The sequence below is a fragment of the Ambystoma mexicanum genome, chromosome 6p, assembly GCF_040938575.1.
Source record: "Ambystoma mexicanum isolate Mex_15411 chromosome 6p, UKY_AmexF1_1, whole genome shotgun sequence".
NCBI lineage: Eukaryota > Metazoa > Chordata > Amphibia > Caudata > Ambystomatidae > Ambystoma > Ambystoma mexicanum.
Window position 1 is genome coordinate 1,479,074,947 of NC_090935.1, and position 21,006 is coordinate 1,479,095,952.

At 45.9% G+C, this 21,006-nt stretch overlaps 1 protein-coding gene across 2 annotated transcripts in view; it reads left to right on the plus strand.

Moving 5' to 3' along the window:
* The first annotated feature begins 394 nt into the window (after positions 1-394).
* Positions 395-21,006, plus strand: part of LOC138510562 (cytospin-A-like) — a 1,126,527-nt gene continuing 1,105,915 nt past the window's right edge. The window contains exon 1 of one of the 2 annotated variants that reach the window (XM_069626319.1): positions 395-611. In XM_069626319.1, coding sequence (XP_069482420.1) covers positions 557-611 — 55 coding nt within the window. In that variant the 5' untranslated portion in view covers positions 395-556. The remainder of the gene's footprint in view (positions 612-21,006) is intronic. The other variant, XM_069626320.1, reaches the window with a different exon arrangement.

Consider the following 21,006-nt stretch of genomic DNA (forward strand, 5'->3'; position numbering starts at 1 on the left):
CTAAACCCGCCTCCTGAAACCGCCTCCATGAACCGTCCACCTTGGGCCCTTTGTTAGGCGCTGCCCACTGGGCCCTTTGCCTTAAATCTGCCACTGCGGGGATTGTGAACATTTCGGATTTATAGTAAAGGTACTTCGGAAAGAATGAACTCAATCTTTCATTCCTATTGATAGGCCTCATTAATGTCAATCTTACGAAGTTAGGCTCTTTTATGGTATGTGCATACGGTTATGAAACTTTTCCACGTTAGTTTCTAAAATCCGAAAACTAACAAGTCCATCGTGAATTGAAATATCGGTTGGCGTCACTGATTGTATGATTTATGACGGTGTTACAAAGTCTTTTGTGTATTTGAATAGAATAGCAGAGCGTTCAACCTGAAACGTCACTCAATGTAGCGTTTGTGCTGCGTCTTCCAACACTGCACAGCGGGAGCCAGTTCAGAAAATCCCTTTGCTCCATTGTGATGCATTTGCCGTCGCAGCAGACAAGGCAGATAAGAAATACGTGTCGCTAGAAACCCATAGAGGGGGTGGAGCAAGAGCCCGGAGAGCCATGGACAGGCGAAGGCTTCTCTCTCTTCAGGAGACTCGGAGGCCGCCTGGTGCGGGTAAGAAATACACATGTGTGCCCGACTTCTAGGCTGGGCTCCGCCCTCTAGTGACACAGTTCAATTGCCCTTATGAATTCAGCCAGAAGGTGGCACTCCCAGTCTAAAGTTGTACCCGTGCTCGTCCCCGTTTTATGAAAACACTGCCTTTCTTTGTTTTTGAACCCTCATTTTACCACCACCCCCCTCTTACAAGGAGTACGTAAAGCCGTACCACCCTTATGCTTAAAAATACAGACTGCTACCATTTTTTCTTCTAGATTCCGTTTTCTTTGTAATCTACTGACAGGAAGTACTGATAGGCCTACAGGCTTCCTTTCCTTTGATTTCGTTTTAATGAAAATTGACATTTTTTTTATAAGTGATATAGGTATGTGGATTTGTTGTTCTAGTTGGGATCAAGATTGCTCAGGTTTTGGAGCCTCAGCTAAGACCGTCCTTCTGGTTAAACACATATAGCCATGTTTTTCCTAAGAATGTCTTTTCTGTTGCACTGTTTTTCTCTCACTAAAAACTGCATTCACTTTTCGGTTTCCATAAACTGGGCCTTAGAAATGAATACCAAATGATCAAATGGTCCAAGTTTATTTTATTTCCTAAACTGCTTGAAAGTCCCTTCAATGACCTCTTCATCTGCAGGGTATGATCATTTTGCCTGGCTGAGAAGGGGCGAGATGCTAGCAAGGAACTTTGCGTTTGGCGCTGTGGGGAAAACATGCACAGGTTCACTCTGAAGGCCATTCAATGATACATGAGTGGATCGCCAGCATGATACACACATCATGTCCCCTTGATTGAAATGAATGAACTAAATCACACTGAAGTATTGTGGGTGCAGCACTTGAATTAGTAGTTTGTATGGTTTAATCGTATGCCTCCTACTCCACTTGATATTATGCTAGCGTTAGTTTCCCTGATCTCAAATTATGGCATGACGCTAAATTGGCCAAGTTCTTAAATCATAGCTTTTACATGTGCCAATTTATACGTTTCCTTTTCTACTTCTCTTTGACCTACTAGTGTCATGCGAGACTGCACCACTGTATATCATTGGCATCTCTGATCTGTCGTTCATCTGGTCCTTGGCTCCTTGGTGAGTTGCTCTCCTTTGGTCCTTGACTTCTTGAGTCTGTCTCCCCTCTGTCCCTTGGCTCCCTGGCATAGTTGCCAGGTAGCTCCACGTCACGTGTGACAATCTGTGCCAGTCTGGGCTTTTGCCGTTGAATTTTTGACTGTCATTTCTCTCCTCGTGATCGGTGTGGGTCTTCAAGTACCAGCATGCAAGTGAAATTCTAGTACTGGCGCATGGTATCATGCGTGACACGGGATCACTGGGCAGCTACGCCCTTGTGAGTTGATCCTCTGGCCTGTCTCGCCTCCGTTTTTTTTCTCCCTGTGAGTTATTCTCCTCTAGTTAGTCACCCTTTTGGTCCTTGGCAGATCACTGTCCTCTGGTTCTCGGCTCATCTGGCCCATCAGAACTCTGGCCATTGGCCTCACTGTGCGTTTCTCCTCTGTTCCTTCGTTTCACTGGTGCTTAGCACGTGGTGCCTGCTTGCCTTTGTTAGTTGCTAGTTGATGGCCCAAATCCAGCTTCATTATACCATTATCCCTGCAGAACTGAGTGCTGCCATGCTTCCCAACATACCTCATTCCATTTGGGAAATGCTAGTTCAGTCGTGGCTTTAACTTTGCATTCTGGGACCTGCAGACCCGGATTGCCATATTATAAATCCAGGACTAAAAGTAGCATAATACAAACTTAAAACCAGGACTTGACTAGTTGCTGGCAAGGGGCATGCGTGCTACAATTGGAGTGTCTGAGAGGTCAGTGGACAGTCGTTAGGGAGGTCCTGGGAAACCTCCTAGAAACTGTGAGCACCACCTTTCTTTTGCCATAGCTTAATGCCACCTAATTTAGCAAGAGTTAGCCTAAAATGACATCTGGCATAACAAGGCATTGATGTAAGCAAATAAATGTTACCAACTGTGATGAAGTCAAAGTGAAAAAGGTGGTCCCCAGTTATAGGTGGTCTCTTTGGCAAGATATGACATGGGTAAACACTTGAAAGTCATTCTCTATCCACCATAACCAATCACTCATCCAAAGTCCCAACACCCCCCACAGATAAAACACAGGTTGCACAATGGAATGCACACCAAAAGAAGGCATGTTCTGCTTGTCTAGTATACTAGCTCACCACAGAAACTGTAACGTTACTTTTAAGTTTGTGTGCCCTGAGGCTCATGGGCATGTGGTGTGATATAAGAAAATAAATAAATAAATAAATCATAAATAAACCTGGAGCACAAATTATCTAATGCTCCAGACAACTCACAAAATAAATAAATCTATACACTACAGAGGGCCCTATTTTCTTATGTCTGCAAACAAACACATTGCTCGAAAGCAATCTTGTCCTGCTCCAAAGTTAGCCCCGTATCCAACCTCCTGCAGATCCTGAAATTCCAATAAATAGTGAAAATGGTAGACAGTGTGCTACACAAGCAATAGCATAACGGGGCATGGAAAAGCAGTGAACTCATTCTTCTGTGGGGCAGTACTTTGGTGACTGGCAGAGAAAGGGGAGGACATGAATGTTGCTCTTTAATAGACAATATTCAATGATTTGCCTAGGATCATACACTGGTTAAACAGTGAAGTCTATGCACTTGTACACATGCCTTCATGCTGCACTTGGTACACATATTTAAATGTAGTCGTTCAAGGCCCACATTAATACTCCTTACAAAGCAGAGCTCTAAAGTGTCCCATGGCCATATATAAGAAAGCCATCCAGTTCTGTGTTTGCTTGGAATACTTACACTTTTCCTAAATTATAAGTGGGCAGGGGGAGGAATTCAAATCCCAGAATCCAAAGGGGAAAACACAGGACTGGATGGTCTTCTCACACATGTCATGGTGACTTGAGTGCTCTGATAATTGTATTTGCAAAATACAAATTTCATAACATAGTAACCTTGCAATGTGTCAATTCTTAGAGAAACATGCTTAGCCACAACATTATCGGTTTTGCTTTATTTTCAGTTAGTGAATGGAAAACTAGAAGTCCAAGAATGCAAAATGATGCAGGCCTGAAATATATTTTTTTATTTACACTACTGTATTGTATTCTTTTTGAGAAGTGTTAATAAACGTTGTTAGCTTGTAACTTGGACAAAGAACGGTTATCACAAACGTCTGGCTTGCTATTGCTCAATACAGAACAATCCCCTTTTTGCATGTCAGTGTAGCTGACATCATTGCTAGCCTTTCAAGGGGGGCTTTCTCTTCTGAATATGTTTATGCATTTGGCATTGATGGGACGACTATTGGCCAGGTAACGGTCTGTCCGTTTCAGTTCCTTAGGTTAAACACTACTACTTAAACAGTTCCGAGACCTCTCAAGATAAGTGTGTGTGTGAGGGGGGTTGTGGGTGCCCCCATGACAGTCTCCAAATGTATGTCGAGCTTGTGTGAAAAACTGGACACAATAATTACGACTCTATAAGTGTGCTTATATTATGGGTGTACCCACTGGTAGAAGTGTGCCCAAAAAAGTGGTGAAACAGGGTCTCCTGTGGGACACGGGGTAGGCGAGAGGGAACAAGGTGCAACACATGGTTCACGGGTTTCTGGGTGGGCCAGGCTGACAGCCAAGTGTATGGTACAGGTAAAAGGAGGAGGTCCTCTGTATTGATTTTCAGTAATTTAGGTCATTCAATTGGAACATTTATTCATGGTCCTGTGAAATAAATTGCCTCTACTCGCTGATCTTAACTCTGCTGGAACCCATAATTAACACCAACTTGAACAGCACGGCTTCAAAAGGGGCCTGCCATTAGAAACACGTCTGCTGTCATGAATAGAATTTGGCAATTATTTGCAAAGCCTGCCTCTCAAGACAGAGCATCTTTTATCTACTCTGGTCTGGTAGAGTCTGAGGGATGAAAGTCTGTGGTCCTGAAGTATCCCGCAGGAGGGCATTTCAGTACACATAGTGATTAGTCACTAACGCTCCTACTACAACTCACACTCATCCTGTGCCATGAAGGGGCACATCTCATATAGCCACTTAACGTTGAATCAATTAAGGCAAGCTAATGTTCAATCCCTCTTTTTGTACTTTACATATTTTATGAACAAACACTACACATTGAAGCTATCTGTGGTTTGGTTTCTGGGTAGGAGTCCTATTAAACTCTCATGTAAAATGTTACTGTTGATTAAAAAGTTCAGTTTGTTAGATATATGAGGATACAGCGTAGTTTGCTGAGTATACTGTTCGCACAGATCCCCACATAGTTGTTTGTATCCAGGTATTCACCATGGTTATGGATAGGGGTGTGATGAGCCCATCAGACCAAGTGTGTGTGGAGTGCCCAGATTGTAGAATGATGTTGAAAAGTTGTTTCACTAGAGCTTTTTGAATTGGGCATGAGCATTTTGTTTAATATTGTATCTGAGCAACACAAGTTCTTTTAATTCATTGATTGTTACAAATTTGCCTCTAGAGTTTTGCTAGCCTTTGATTCCCTACTGGAGATTCAGTTGTTTCAGGACATGTTTATGACCTGCTGTAAGGGTTTCAGTGGGAATGTTATTTCATAGGATTCCAAAGAAGTCTATCCATATTTAAACATTATGAATTGCTATATTATGTTTATATCATCTCTCTCTCTCCTGGCTATTCCTTTACTGTGGCTACCATCTATCGGCCACCTGGTCAGATCTCCTCCTTCCTCTCTGAGTGGGCGGACCTCTCCTCTTTCCTCCTGGTCTCAACCACTCAACTCCTCCTTCTTGGAGACTTCAACATCCACGTGGATGCTTTCTGTCCTCCACTGGACCCTTCTTCGTGACCCCTGCAACTCTGTCTCACTCTCTATCCTCCCCTCTGGCCCGACTCACACTGCAGGGCATACTCTGGATGTTCTGATCTCTTCAGACCTTCTCCTTTCTTCCCCTCTCACCACTCTTCTCTCCTGGAGTGATCACTTTCTCCTTTCCTCCCATCTCACCCTCTCTACCCCTCAGGTCAAACCAACTCCAGCACCGCCACCTACCTTCTTGGTTATCTGACCCATGAAGCGTGTGTCAGTTGAGGCTTTCACTGCCGCTTTCTCACCCCCATCCCCGTTTGGTTGCCTCACACCCTGTCACAGCCCTTTCCATGCTCCACTCTGCTATATCTGATACTCTCGATGCTCTTGCCCCTGTCATGAGGATTCACTTGAATCCCAAAGCCAAGTGCAACTCTTGGTATGACTCAGACCTTGTCACCCTTAAACGCAAGTGCAGGGTGGCTGAGATGAAATGGCATGCTTCCGGTACATCCTCTGACAAACTGGCCTGCCGCCTTCTCCAAAGGCAATACCTGTTCTGTGTCCGCACCAAGAAGAGAGCCCACATCCAAGCCTGCATCTCCGCGCATCTAACAACTCAGCCAAACTCTTTAAAATCTGCAAGGAGCTGGTCAATCCCGCTGCACTCTCTACCTCTCCTGTCCCCTCCCAGGTCCTCTGCGCGGCCCTGGCTTCTCATTTCATCTCTAAAACTCAGGACATCCTTTCCTCTCTCTTACTCTCCCCCTCCTCCCTCTACTCCCTGCTCTTCCGATGGCCCTTCTTTGGCCACCTCTCCCCCCTCCTTCTCTGCCTATCCCCTGTTCTCCCCATACAAGGTTTCTAGACAAGTCCGATCTATGAAAGTCTCATCAGAACAGGACCACCCCTGTTCCTCTAAAACCATTAAGGACCACATTGACACCCTCGCTCCTGCTCTGGCTGATTTCTGCAACCACTCCTTCACCACTGGAGCCTTCCTCTCCCTCCTGAAGCACTTTCTTGTGCATCCTCTTCTTAAGAAACCCTCTGCCGACCCTTCCTGCCCGGCTAACTATCGTCCAATCTCCATCACTCCTTTCCTGGGCAAACTCCTGGAAAAGCTGTCAATCTCCCAGCTTGATCTTCACACTGAATCTTTTGGATGTCTCCATGACCATCAGTCTGGCTTCAGAACTGCCTGAGGCACGGAAACTCTTCTCCTGAACATCTGTGAAGACCTGCTCTCCAACCTGGATTCCAACACCCCCTGTGTCCTCATCTTACTTGATCTCTTTTCTGCCTTTGACATGGTCAACCATGCCATCCTGCTTAACCATCTCTATGATAACTTGGGCATCACTGATCAGGCCCTGGCTTGGCTGACCTCCTTCCTCTCTGATCGACCCTCCCTTGTCCAACTTTGGTCCTTCCTCTCCTCTCTCCCTATCTCTACATGTGGTGTTCCTCAGGGATCTAACCTCTCTCCCTGGCTGTTCAACCATTACCTGGCTCTGCTTGCCTACCACATTGCTACTCTCTTCCCCAACTTTCAGTGCTAGGAGGATGACACTCAACACATTTTTAGGTTCCCTTGCACCACCTCTTCTCCTTCTCTCATCTCTGACTGTCTGTCTGCCATCCAGGAGTGGTGTGCCGCCAATGATCTCTGCCTTAATGCCAGTAAGACTGAGATTCACCTCATCTGCCCACTTGCTCCCTCCTTTCCTGTCACTCTCTGGCCAGCCTCTCTCGGCCCTCTTCCTGCTCCCACCTGTGAGGCTAAAAACCTCGGGGTCATCTTTGACTCCACACTTGTCTTCTCTCCTCACATCTCTGACGTCTCTAAGAAGTCACACTACCAGCTGCATCTCCTCAGAGGAATGCTTCCTTTCCTCTCCTTCCCCCAGAAGCTCGCTGTCTCCAGAGCTCTGGTTCTCTCTAGGCTGGACTACTGCAACAGCTTCTTTCTAAATCTGCCTGCTTCTACTCTCCTCCCTCTGCAACTCATCCAAAACAGGACTGCAAGACTTGTCCTTGGCCTCAAGCCCAGGGATCGTACCTCTCCAGGACTGAAATCTCTGCACTGGCTCCCAGTGGTGGTGAGTATTAAGTTCAAAACCCTCTGCATTGTCCACAAGGTTTTCTGGGGGCCTTGGACCTCAATAACTTCAACTCTTTCTTCCTAAATATCTCTCGAGCTCTTTGCTCATCCGCCTCCAACTCCCTCTGGGTCAGTCGCTTTTCCAAGCAGCAAGTTGGTGGTAGATCTCTTTCTTCTGCTGGGGCCTCTCTCTGGAACAGCCTCCCTGCCTCTTTGAAACTTGAGGAGAACCATCTCCGGTTCCGGAAGCACCTCAAGACCTTCCTATTTGCTTCTGCTTTCTCGCCTCCTCTCCCTGCTAATCTCCTGGCTGAATCGGAAACTGCACTGGTTACCTGGCTACCTTCTGATCTCAGACCCAGGTCCCCTACCCGCCAGTTGCACACCTGCACTGCCCCCTGGCAACCCTTGCACCCTGGGCCTGTTTCTGTATCCCTACAGCCCCTAATAGCACTTGACCCCTTATGTCGGCTCTTACCCTTGCACTTGCCACCAGCTGGCTGCACTTTTATTTATTTTCTTATTTATTTTAGTCATCCTATGTACTGCACTGCATGATGACTAGGGTGACTGCACTTTCCCCCTGCCTTTTCCCCTTCCCCCCTCCCCTGCACTTGCATGATCTCAATGTCACCTGAGCTAGTAGGATCGTTGTCTGTCTTCATTCTGTTTCCCCTCCCTTGCTTCGTCGAGCCTTGAAACACTTGTGTATAGGCGTGTTATAAATGCCATATCATATCATATCATATTTGTTTTATGCTTTCCCCATATTTCTCAGAGGGAGTTTCTGATGATTGCAGCTTCTATGAGAGCAATTCTTCTTGTTATGTATTCCATTTTGTCTTCCTTATAGTTGATTCATATTTACTGAGTGTGCAGAGATATTTTGAGCGAAATGTTCACTAGGGCATTGTGTTTGAGGTTAGAAAGGCTTTTAAGTGTTTTTTTTAGTTTTTTACATTCCTATTGTACGGGACAATAACGACCCCACATGATTCCGGGAGATTCATGAACACTTTATTAATTAAGCAGTAAGCAAACAAAACCAATGGCAACGTGAGACTTCGGCGCAAGTGAACAACCTGGCCTCCTGGGTCCAAATCTCTTATACCCACAGGAATAATGAGTTTCAATGGACGGGGGTGGTCTTAGCCTGGCAAGGTCGCACCTTGCAACTTTAATTGCTAACCAAGACAAACCCTCAATGTACAGTCTTTTGATGCCAGCTGCACTCTGCAGTGATTGTTAGTATTATCATTGAAAGAATCACAGTGCAAGGCATTTCTTCAAGGTGAATATACTCCCTAAAGCTTCACACTCGCCTCGAGGTAGGCGAGAGGTCTAGTAATTTGACATCTGCCAGCTAAAGCTGCCTTTCACTAAAAGGCGAGAGCAGGGGCCGCGCTTTGCTTTGCCAAAATGTATGTGTGTCAGAAGTGTGAACAGTGAAAGCAAGCGGTGTGCGAAACAATGTACTATGGGTATGTACTTTGGGTGACATGCGCAGTGCGGTGTACTGTCTACCTTTATTGCAGACTAGCGATAGTCGGTTAAACATGGTGCACATGGCAAACAGACTAAACTGTCACACAATTGTGGGGTAATATGGGGGTACTTATATGATCATGACTTATTAATTTTCTCCTCCACAGTCCCCTCGTATGAGACCTTCACTCCAGTCCCATTAGACATTTTTAATAGTGCATACTTCACACCCAGGCATGTTATAACAAAATGTATCTTCAGCCACATGGCAGTAAATTACTTGAGCAGTTGGTGAACCATCACAACAGGTGCTGGTCAGACATTGACAGAAGCATTTACATATGACCACAGATATGTGCAGAATGTGCCCAATAGATGCTCCTAGTGGCCTCAATAATCCTACAATCCATGATCCAAAGGACCAGGTAGACTCATCTCTGCTATGATAATGTTAAAGGATATTTGTACCGTGCACTATCACCACCGGAGTGGTCTCCTGGCGCCGTGGCAGTTCTGAAAGAAAGGAGGGGTGGGGGGAGTTAGTGGGGACGAGCTGGAGAAATGCAAGAGAGCAGTGATGTGCTGTTGGCGGCCTCAACTTGGAATTCCGTTGGCTGGGCTTGTGGTGTTATACTGTCGGAGGGCGTTGTGTGCTGTTGTGCGGGTCTATGTGTGCTTTGTTTGTTGCTGCAATGTGGTGAAGTTTGTGCGGATTGCTGTGTTGTAAGTTTGTGGTTGTGTTTTGTTAGAATTTGAGAGGTGTATGCAGAGAGTGAAGTTGTTAGGGGGTCGGTTAGTTGGCATTCATGGCTTGAAGTGAGATGCAAATTCCATATTTCTAATCAGGTGGGGTGTTAGGGGTCTCTGTGTCTATATCCAGCTCGGGTGCTGTACGACACTCACGGTCCCTTTCCAGTATGGTATCCGTTCATATACATACCTTGCCCAGGTTGGGCAACCTGCTGCCTACATGGCCCCTGTTAGTGTGCGGGGCGGGCCGGCTTTAGTGCGCCCCTTGCAGTCTAGCCCAGAAAGCATTCCTAATCTAGTAGGAGGTCGCCATCAGTAGGCCCGGGTTTACTCCCTCCATGTGTTGAGACCTGCTCGGCATTCATCATACTATTCGACTATGTAGGCATGTTACAGTATTATGTATATGCGTGTTGATGTTGTGATATTGCTGGTTTAATCTGGTGTAAAGGTACAGCACTCACTTTTTATGACTGCGTCGGACCCCCTGGGAGGCTAATATAATATCTAGGGCCACATGGTTCTGGAGTACCATGAGGTATATTCTGGAGCATTATAAATGCCATATCATATCATATCATACCAGTGTGCGGATGGACCGATGTTCCCATGACAGCAATGACAGGCAAGCAGTGGTGGCATTGGCAATGTTTTCCAATAACCTGGATAGTTTAGTAAATCGGTCTTGGTTTATTTTAACTTCAAGGGCTAGTATCAGGTACCCCACACCCGTAACAAAGGACTCCCAGTAGAGCGGAAAAAGTAGGGTGGTGGCGTACTGCTGGCAGGATAAAACCCAGGTAACAGCTACCCCCAATATATGGGCAACCATGCATATGCCTTATCCCCGCGAATGATGCATGTTCCGGAGTATGTTTTGTACACGGATTGTGTGAATGTGTGGGTAAAAAAAAAACGTAACATTGTTAATTACTACACTAGAGCAGGTGAACATGTAATGCTGACATTCGCTTGTTACCATGTTCAGGGGCCCTGGATTTGTGTTGCATACGAAGCAAGATGCTATAGAGGACAGGAGGAGCGCTGCAGGTTTGGCTTGTACCTGGTCTGGGCTGGGGTGTTCTGGCTGCCCCTTGAACCTCATGTGTGACTGGGTGTCCCGGCAGGGTCTGGGGTTGGAGGACTGGGTGGTTAACTTCAGGTTCAGGCAGAGGTCTCCCCACTGAAAAGGAATGTGGGCAATGAGAAACTGGCCAGACATGTGGGCTCACACCCAACAGTCAGTAGGGTGGAAAATGCAGGCATACTGCCAGGAAAAGTACAAATAGGTGTCTGCGCTGTGGGTCTATGGATGCGCAGTGGAACCCTCATTTTCATGACAAGAAGTGCAAAAAGAATCAGACCAAATGACACAGGAGATAAGTATTAATCTTACTATGACTACAATGACCGAAAGATCTCCAGACATGGTGGCCTCGGGGAGGCGTTAGGAATTTCTCAGGGCAAAAGTCTGTGGTAACTTGATGCTATTCAACTCAGTCGGTCAGAGTCAGGTTTGCAGTGGGTAGGTGGAAAACGAGGCCTCAGCCAGTCCTTTCACTCCAGGTAGTGAGGTAGTTACTGAGACTGATGCAAAAGCCAAAAGTTCCAAGTTCAAATATTCCAAGTCAAAATGTTCCAAAGTCCCAATGTTCCAAAGTTCCAAGCTCGTTCTATTGGTACGTGTACTACAGCATTCGTAAGAGCCAGACAAACAGGAGGGTCATGGCCACGAAGATGAAAACAACCAAGTGATAGCTGCAGGGGCAACCACTCATAGATGGCGGGGATATAGCAGCAATGACATCTACTCTTGGTTTAGGGGCCACCTCGCTCAGCGGATTCATCACGGCTGGTAAGTTAGATCCAGTGGTGAGTAACTTGATCAGTCACCACTTTGCTCAAAACTTTGGAACTTATGATATTCTTCTTCCAGATTGCAGTGAGATGCAAATGTGTCAGACTCTGTAGGGAATGGGCCAGTAGGGGAACTTGGATCGGTGTGGTTCCCTAAGGGACTGAGACCATCTGCAGAAGGAGTTTTAGCAGCAGCTCCTGCAGTGCCCGTACAGTGGTGAAAAGACTCAGCAGTTGCAGGTTTTGTCTCAGCACGTGAACGTATTGGTTGATGGAGGGTCTGGCGCTTGCCCTTCGATACAGGTCGTGGTGGTACAGAAACACTGGATGAGACTTGCAGTGGGCTGGAGGCATCACAGACGGCAGAGTCAGTGGTATCGACAGTGGCAGAACTTGTCCGAGGTAGATCGTCAGTCTCGGTGGTGATGTTATCATCGGATTGGCACAGGAAATTTGCAGCAATGGGAAGCATGGATACAGACCGATCCCATCTCATTTCATCGTAGATTTCCTGGTGAGCAAGACTTGGGAGGGGGGGGTACGCCACCTCAGCTGGAGCGATGATTTTCTCTGGTGAATTTTCACCAGGACCCAGCTGCAGAGGAGGGCACTGTCCCGAGGCTGGGTCTGACTGGGCCTCACTGACCTGTGCGCAGAGAGATTGAACAGTTTTAATCAATGTACAACAGTAATGAATCAATGTGTCATCCTCTACCGTTAAGCTCTGTGCTTAGTGAACTGCAGGTGGGGGAGTTCCCATTTTCATGGAGTGACCTGTGAAGATTTTTTGAGCTGCCAATCTATGTTTGCATTGTGGGTTATTTCGCATGGCTAGCAATACAAGAGACAGTGCATGGGGCCATTTCAGCCCGGTTTCTCTGCATACCTTGGACAATCTTAACTGAAGGTCGCCATTGCAGTGTTCTACATGCATGCTAGAACATGGGTATAAGCACAATGAAACTGCTGTGCTATTCATGGCACTTTATAGACTTCTCTAATACCCTCACCTCTGAAGTGGGTACCCCTATTGCTGTCTATGCAGAAGGGCAATCCTAATCGGGGGATAAACTCAGCAAGCAGTTTCTTGGCAACCGTGATAGCATTCGCTTTTCTGCACGGATACGCATCTTCCAACCAGAAAACAAATGCACTAATACAAGGCAATACAAATAAGTAATGCAGGTGGGGAGCTGTATACATTCTATCTGCCTGTGTAAAAATTGACCGCCCGGTACTGGATGTGCAGATAGCTTCGTAGGCATCTCTCTCCCGACATTTTACGATAAACATGTTAGGCAATTTTGACAGTAGTTGTGGGCCAGAGAAGCTAAACCCTGTAATATCCGGTCCTGACAGCTTTTCCAGGAGTTTGCCCAGGAAAGGAGTGATGGAGATTGCCATTTGTACCTGAATGCCATGGGTTTCGTGGACCATGTAAGGGAGTAGTGCCTAGGGTGCTAACAGGTGATACCTTCGCTGAATCCATGTCACCTTCTCAGTCTCCGGAGCTTGATCTTGGAGGATCGCCAGACTGTCAAGTGAAGAAGTAGGTGACTGTGGAACTGCAACACAAACAAGATATTCATTACGAGCCAGATGCCCTCTGAGGGCCGCTAAGCAAGCTGCACCATCCACTAAATCATTACCTAGAGCGGTAAGGACTGTGAGGGGTCGTGCACTCAGCATTGTACTATAGCTGTTGCAGGAGGGAGGAGCAATGTGTCTAATAGAGCTGCCACATATCCTCCATTCTGGATTGGGGTACCAGTGGAGGTCAAATATCTATACTGTTTCCAGAGGACACCAAAGTCGTGGACCACCCTGTGGCCGTACCTGGAGTCGGTGCAGATCATTACTAATTTAACCTGTTCCAATGCAGATGCACGTGTGAGGGCCACAAGCTATGCTTCTTGTGCAGATATGGCTGTGGGCAGTCTGTAGGCTTTTAGGACTGAGTGAGGTGTGCATACCCAGAAACCAATTCTCCAGGCTCTGGGTGCACGAACCATCTGTGAAGAGCATGGGTTCAACAGGGGCGTATCAACCTGGTTAGTGCGAGAGGACAGGAGTGTTTCTACAACCACTTGGCAGTCATGTGGCTCCCCATCTTCAGGGGTTGGTAATAACAAGGCAGGGTTGAGGACGGGGCAGCGACTTTTTAGGGTCACCTTGGCAACAGAGATGAGCAGCTTCTCATACCTCGTAAGGGAGGAATTTAATAGGTGCTGGGTTTTACCTTTTAATAATGACAACACGCCACATGAGCGACAGAAATAGTGGCAGGATGCCCCTGGACCAAAGTGTTGGTTTTTGCAATCATTAGGGCATCAGCAATGGCTTGCAGACAAGCTGGGAGCACCACTGCTATTGGTTCCAGGGCTGCGCTATGGTAGGATATAGGTTGATGCTTATCACTGTGTAAATGGGTTAACACACCTTGAGCAAAACCATTGCGCTCAATGCGAAATAATACATTAGGATTTGCTATAATCCAGCAGACCTAAGGCTGGAGCTGTTCCGAGCACCTGCTTAATGGTGACTAAGGCATTTTTGGCTTCCTGGGACAATGGCAGGGGTTTGGAGATCGAATCATGTTAGTGGTTCTGAAGGGGCTTCATGATGTCTACAAACTCGGGATCTCATTGTCTTCAGTACCTAACCATCCCAATGAACCCTCTCATCTGTTTCTTGGTCCGGGGCTTTGGAACTTTCTGGATCACGGAAAATTTCAATCCTGGGACCAGTGTCTTTCCCCAGCAGAAATCTAATGGCCCAGGTACTGCACTTGGGGCAGACATAACTGTAACTTGTCTTCAGAGGCCTTGTGACCCTTTTCGGCAAGCACTTTCAACAGAACCAGTGTGTCTTCCTTGCATGCTTCCAAGGAGGGGGAGGCTATGAGCAGATCGTCAATGTACTGCACCAACATCGACCCTCCTGGGAACTGCACTGAATCTAGATCTTTCTTTAGTATTTGGGAGAACAGGGTGGGGCTTTCTACATAACCCATTGGGAGACGAGTGAACGTATACTGCGTCATTTTATGCATGAACGCGAAAAGATACTGACTCTTCGGGTGTATGGGTATAGAGAAAATTGCTTAACACAAATCTACAATAGGGAAGTACTTGGCAGTGTAAAGGATACATGCACAATCGTAGTGCTGGTGTCCGTGAACATCACAGTAAAAAATCATATTGAAAAACACAACATTGCACTTGTCAAACTAATGAAACTATGTCTGGGTGGGTGAGGGGTGATGAGAATGGGATGGGATATGGCCTTAAAAAGCCAAAAAAACTGGTGTTTTTCTTCCCCAATGTCAGCGAACAGCCCTGTACAGTCCTGTGGTGTCTGCAGACATCTTAGATGTTCAGGGGCATCTATGCTTATTTGTACATTACAGGGTTGGTGAAAAACAGTTTTTGGATGGCTTATAACTTTGACGCCACTCAATGAAACTGCATGACATTTTTTAATTTTATTCTATACCTGATACTGAATCGTAGTATTAGGTTGTTGAATCGTCAAACGGACAAATTATAAGCCATCTAAAAATGTTGAGACCCCCCTCTAATTTTGCCCCCTCTTGACAAAATCCCACCAAACCTTGCAAAAACATTTATATCTAGAGCTCCAATCTTTTTGAAACGTTTGTGCAGATTTGTCAAATAGCACCATATTTATTTTATAAGCCTTTACAATATTTTGGGACCACCCCTCTAATTTTGTTGTCTCTTGACAATACAGAACCACACTTTGCATCAAGGACATTTGTGATATCATCTTTGATGTCCTGGGTGTTAGTCTTAGTCATAACTGGCAAATTTCAGAGCTTATCTGTTTTACTTGTAACCATTAGGTCCCTTTAACGAAGTTTTTTAATTGAATTTCATAAGCACCAAAATGCCAGGCAGTTCTCTTATGAACAAGAGTACCACCAACAACCATAGACACATGTTTCGACCTGGTTGGGCCTCGTCAGTGAGGTGGAACTGTGCCTCTCTAAGAGCAGTGAGCAAGAGTTCCATGTCTGGATTACCGTAGTAACTTATGGTGAAAACCCAAAGCTCCTTAATATGCACAGAAAAGGGGGGTCCTGGGAGTGTCTCTCTACCGTCCTATATCCTGGGTTGTTAGAGTCTGAACCAGAGTCTTCAGCTCACCATCCTTTCACAGAAGAGAAATGTCCACTACATATCAGTCTTTGTCTTGCCCAAGGTCAGTAAGGCACCAAAATGCAGAGCAATTCTCTTATAAAAAATAGTACCAACAAAAACCCCACACACGTGTTTTGGCCTAGTTGCGCCTCATCAGCGAGGTGGAACTGTGCTTCTATAAGAACAGTGAGCAAGGGTTCCATGTCTGGATTACCCAAATATCTTCGGGTGAAAAGCCAAAGCTACTTAATATGCACAAAGAAGGAGGTCCTGGAAATGTCTTTCTGCTGGCCTATAACGCGTGATAGAGTCTCAACCAGAGTCTTTAGCTCACCATCCTTTCACAGAATTGAAATATCCACTACATATCAGTCTTAGTCCTTCCCAAGGGCAGTCCAGCACCAAAATGCCAGACAATTCTCTTCTGAACAAGGGTACCAACAGTAACCCGAGACACAATGTTTCAGCCTGGTTGGGCCTTGTCAGTGAGGTGGAGCTGTGCCTCTCTAAGAACAGTGAGCAAGGGTTTCACATCTGGATTACCCTAGTAACTTAGGCTGAAAATTCAAAGCTACTTAATATGAACAAACAAGGGGGCGGTCCTGAGAGTGTCTCTCTACCAGCCTATATCCTGGTTTAGAGTCTCACCCAGAGTCATTAGCTCACCATCCTTTCACAGAAGAGAAATGTCCACAACATATCAGTCTTTGTCCTGCCCAAGGGCAGTCCAGCACCGAAATGGCAGGCAATTCTCTTCTGAACAAGAGTACTAACAGCAACCCCAAACACGTGTTTCGGCCTAGTTGGGCCTCATCAGTGAGGTGGAGCTGTGCATCTCCAAGAGCAGTAAGCAAGTGTTCCACGTCTGGATTACCCTAGTAACCTATGCTGAAAACCCAAAGCTACTTAATATGCACAAACAAGGGAGGTCATGGGAGTGTCTCTCTACCATCCTATATCCCGGTTTAGAGTCTCAACCAGAGACTTTAGCTCACCAGCCTTTCACAGTAGAGAAATGTTCACTACATATCACTCTTTGTCCTGCCCTAGTGAGTCAAGCACCAAAATGCAAAGCAATTCTCTTATGAACAAGAGCACCAACAACAACACCAGACACGTGTTTCACCCTGTTCGCGCCTCATCACTGAGGTGGAGCTGTGCTTCTCTAAGAACAGTGAGAAAGGGTTCCATGTCTGGATTACCCTAGTATCTTAGGGTGAAAAGCCAAAGCTACTTAATATGCACAAACAAGGGGGGCCCTGGGAGTGTCTAGCTGCTGCCCTATAACCCAGGTTAGAGTTTCAACCAGAGTCTTTAGCTAACCATCCTTTTATACAAGAGAAATGTGCACTACATATCAGTCTTAGTCCTGCCCAAAGGCAGTCCAGCCCCGAAATACCAGGCAATTCTCTTCTGAACAAGAGTACCGACAGTAACCCCAGGCACGTGTTTCAGCGTGGTTGGGCCTTGCAAGTGAGGTGGAGCTGTGACTCTCTAAGAAAAGTGAGCAAGGGTTCCACAACACTTCACCCTACATATAAAGTACTCTTCTTTTCTAACCTGTACTATACTACACCAAACAATGCTGCTGTAACAACAATCTGCCACTGCATTACCACTAGGCCACACTTTCCCTATTCTTAAAAAACACTGCACCACATTACAAATATATTGCCCCACAAACAGAGCACTTCTTTCATTAAAATCAGCAGCACTAAAGTAACCTACACATGCACCATTTTCTTACACCCATTTCTGCCCTGTTCTTTCTAATCCCCAAAACACAACTACTCATACTCCAATTGTTCTAAGAACATACTTAACATACTTTAGTACACCATCCATAACACAACTTTATTAACTCTTTTTTCCAACAACTCCTCTTACCTTCATAAACAACAAACGCTCTTACTAAAAGTACTTGATCATTACCATATGTACCTATTAACTTTCTTTTACAATTACAGGAAAGAAGACAATTCCCGCACACATCTGCTGAAAAAAGAACACTCTTCACACACATCTTACAAAGTACGCATGTTAATACAGTATTCATCTCTCTAATATTATAACAATGTTGTGTTACTATATATTAGCCTAGAGCATTCTTTTCAAACCAACATTTATTTTATTCCTACTCATTATATTTTAAAAATGCACATTCTTTATATTCCCATCTCAACACCACTGGTATAACACCCACTGTTTTCCTCAAAACATGACAATATCCCTACTTATTCATTCACACCACCACTCTCTTTCTCACTAACCCAAACCCATCACACCTGCACACACTCTTACTCTTACAATCTACCCAAGCACAACTATCATCTCACTACACAATCACACGACACGCTATTCATATATACAATCACACCCACTGTTACTCTCACCTGGTACCAGGTTACTCGCTGGCATGCTTCTCAGCTTTGCCCTCATGTGGTCTGCGGGGAAGGTTCTGCCTGAAAATACAGGAGGACTGTGTTCAAGACTGACCGACTGGGGTAAGTATCCTCCCTCCACCCCTGTATGTTTCTGTCCCTCTGGCGCCCTCTCCTCAACTTGCGGTAGAATTAGGCGTGCTCTCCGTCCTGCCTTCTTTGCAGGGGCGCGTTGTCTTTCATGGGCGGGTGCGGTCCAGTTACTTCACTGACGCCGGCCCGTTTGATATTGTTCAGATAGGTCTTATTGCTGTTCTTTAGTTTTGTTGCTATCCTGCATGCCTTTCTTTGTTTGAAATGTCTCTTTTTTTCTTCCTTAGGTATGCCGAGCTTCGGCGGCGAACTGGCTTGGTTGAGCCCCGCTGGTAAATGTTGGCGTATTAAGAGCGCTATGATGCGGTAAGTAAGCGCTATGCTAACCTGTGTTTTCCTTCCTTGTAGGTTGCGGTGTTCTTCAGTGCGAGTGGAATGTCCGCAGTGGTGCCAACTGAGAGGTGACCAGCCAGGTAAGCCTTTTGAGCAGTTCGTAATTTGTAAATGTCTCTACTGCTTTCTTTAATGTTGCCTCTATCTTCCTCTTTCAGGTCATTCTGTCTGGGAGGCGTGCAGATTCGAGGAAGCTGTTCTCAGGAGCTGCAAGTGTTTAAAGATGAAGACTGTAGGTAAGATGCTGCTGCTAATGATGTTCCTTTTGTCTCCTTGCAGGTTCTGCTTCTCCGAGGTTCAACGGAATAGCTGGACACGGTGAGCGTCACGTTGCAAGCTGCAAAGTAACTCGAAGCATGTTGTCTTGCTCGGGTGTGGTTTAAATAGCCCCAACAAAATAGTCCAGGAAAAGTAGTCCCTAGGCCACCACACCCAAAACACTAGACTGCATAGCTTGGTTTTTAGGAACCAAGCTATGTGGATGCCTCCATGTTGGCTGACAATACAAAAAAGTAGTTCCAAAGCACATTGTTTTTTCATGGTATATGAGCCTGGCACCATAGGCGCCAGGACTGGCCCCATGAGGGCTTTTGAAGAGGATGTCAGGCTCTAGAGGCCCAAGTCCTGACTCCACCTGGCCAATGGGTTTGCCAGAGGGGGTTTTGGGCAAGGGTCATGACAGCACTCGCCCCTAAGGCCCCTCCCATGGTGTTCCTTCTGTCTGGCCCAGGTTTGGTTGGGAAGTTCTGATGGAATTTCCTGATTAGACGTGCTGCGTGGATATTCTTACTGGCCTCCCAGGATCTATCTTGTGGTCCAAATCCTTTCCAATCGACAAGATAATATAGCTTGGTCTTAGAGTATTTAGAGTCCAAGATATCTTTGACTGCGAATTCTAGTTCTCCGTCAACAAGTATGGGCTTAGGTGGTGTCCCAGTCTGTGTGCCGGGTTGCATTGGTTTCAGGAGGGACACATGGAATACCGGGTGAATGTGTAGATTAGGTGGTAAATCCAGTTCACGGCTGCTGGGTTGATAATTACCTTAATGGTATAGGGTCCTAAGAATCTGGGATGAAAGGTCCGGGTTCCTTTGATGGGTACGAATTTAGCGGCTAACCAAACTTTGTCTCCTACTTGATAATCAGGGGCCTTTTTCCGGTGTTGGTCGGCAAATCTCTTTTGTTTTTCTTTGGCATGAATAAGGTGTTCCTTTGCCCTTTTGAAAGCCTGAGTAATGGTTGTGTGTAGCGTCTTTACCGCTGGCATTTCCAAGCTGGCTGGAAGGTCTAGTTCAGAGGTACGTGGATGTCTGCCATAAAGGGTATAGAAGGGCGTTTGTCCGGTGCTTGAATGCAAAGAATTGTTATATACATATTCGGCTATCCATAGTAGGTCTTTCCAATTCCTTTGTTCGTGGTGCAGCATGCACCGTAAATATTGCTCGAGTGTCTGATTGGTTCTCTCGGTTTGGCCGTCCGTTTGGGGATGGTGACTGGTAGATAGCCGAACGTCGGTCTGCGCCATTGCACAACATTTTTTCCAGAAGTTTGAAACAAACTGGCTGCCTCGATCAGAGACCAGAACCGAAGGGAAGCCATGTAGCTTAACCACGCCCTCCGGGAACACTTTTGCTAAAGTGGCTGCATCTGGGAGGCCTTTGAGAGGAATAAAATGGGCCATCTTCGAGAATAAGTCCACAACTACAAAGATGGTGTTGAACCCTTGGCTTGGAGGTAGATCAGTGATGAAGTCAAGGGAAAGAGTGTGCCATGGAACTGGAGGAATGTCCAATGGTTGTAGGAGACCAGATGGTTTTTGTTTCTGTGATTTATTTTGTGCGCAGACACCGCAGGACTGAATATACTGGACAATGTCCTTACGTCAGGTAGGCCACCAAAAGTTCTATTTCACCTTAGCTAGGGTTTTGGCGATACCAGGATGCCCTTCGATCAGTGAATCGTGATAGTTTGAAATAATATGCTGTTGTAATTCCTTCTTGGGTACATATAGGCGATCCCTAAAAAAGGGTAGATGGTCCTTGATGGTATATTGTTCTCCTTGAGTTTGCCATGCGAGGTAGGCATCAGGATTCATTGTCCGTTGGATTTCTTTTCGTAGTTCTGCTTGTGTTAAGGCTGTCGTGATATCCAAGAGTTTGTCTTCAGGTATAATAGGTACTGGGTCTGGAGTTGTATATACTATTTCATCTATGCCCATGCGAGATAAGGCATCCTCCTTTCCGTTTCTGACTCCTGGTCGAAATGTGATTACATAATCATATTCAGCGAAGAAAAGGGCCCCCCGTAATTAGCGCGAGGACTGGGCCTTGGCTGTTTTGAGATAT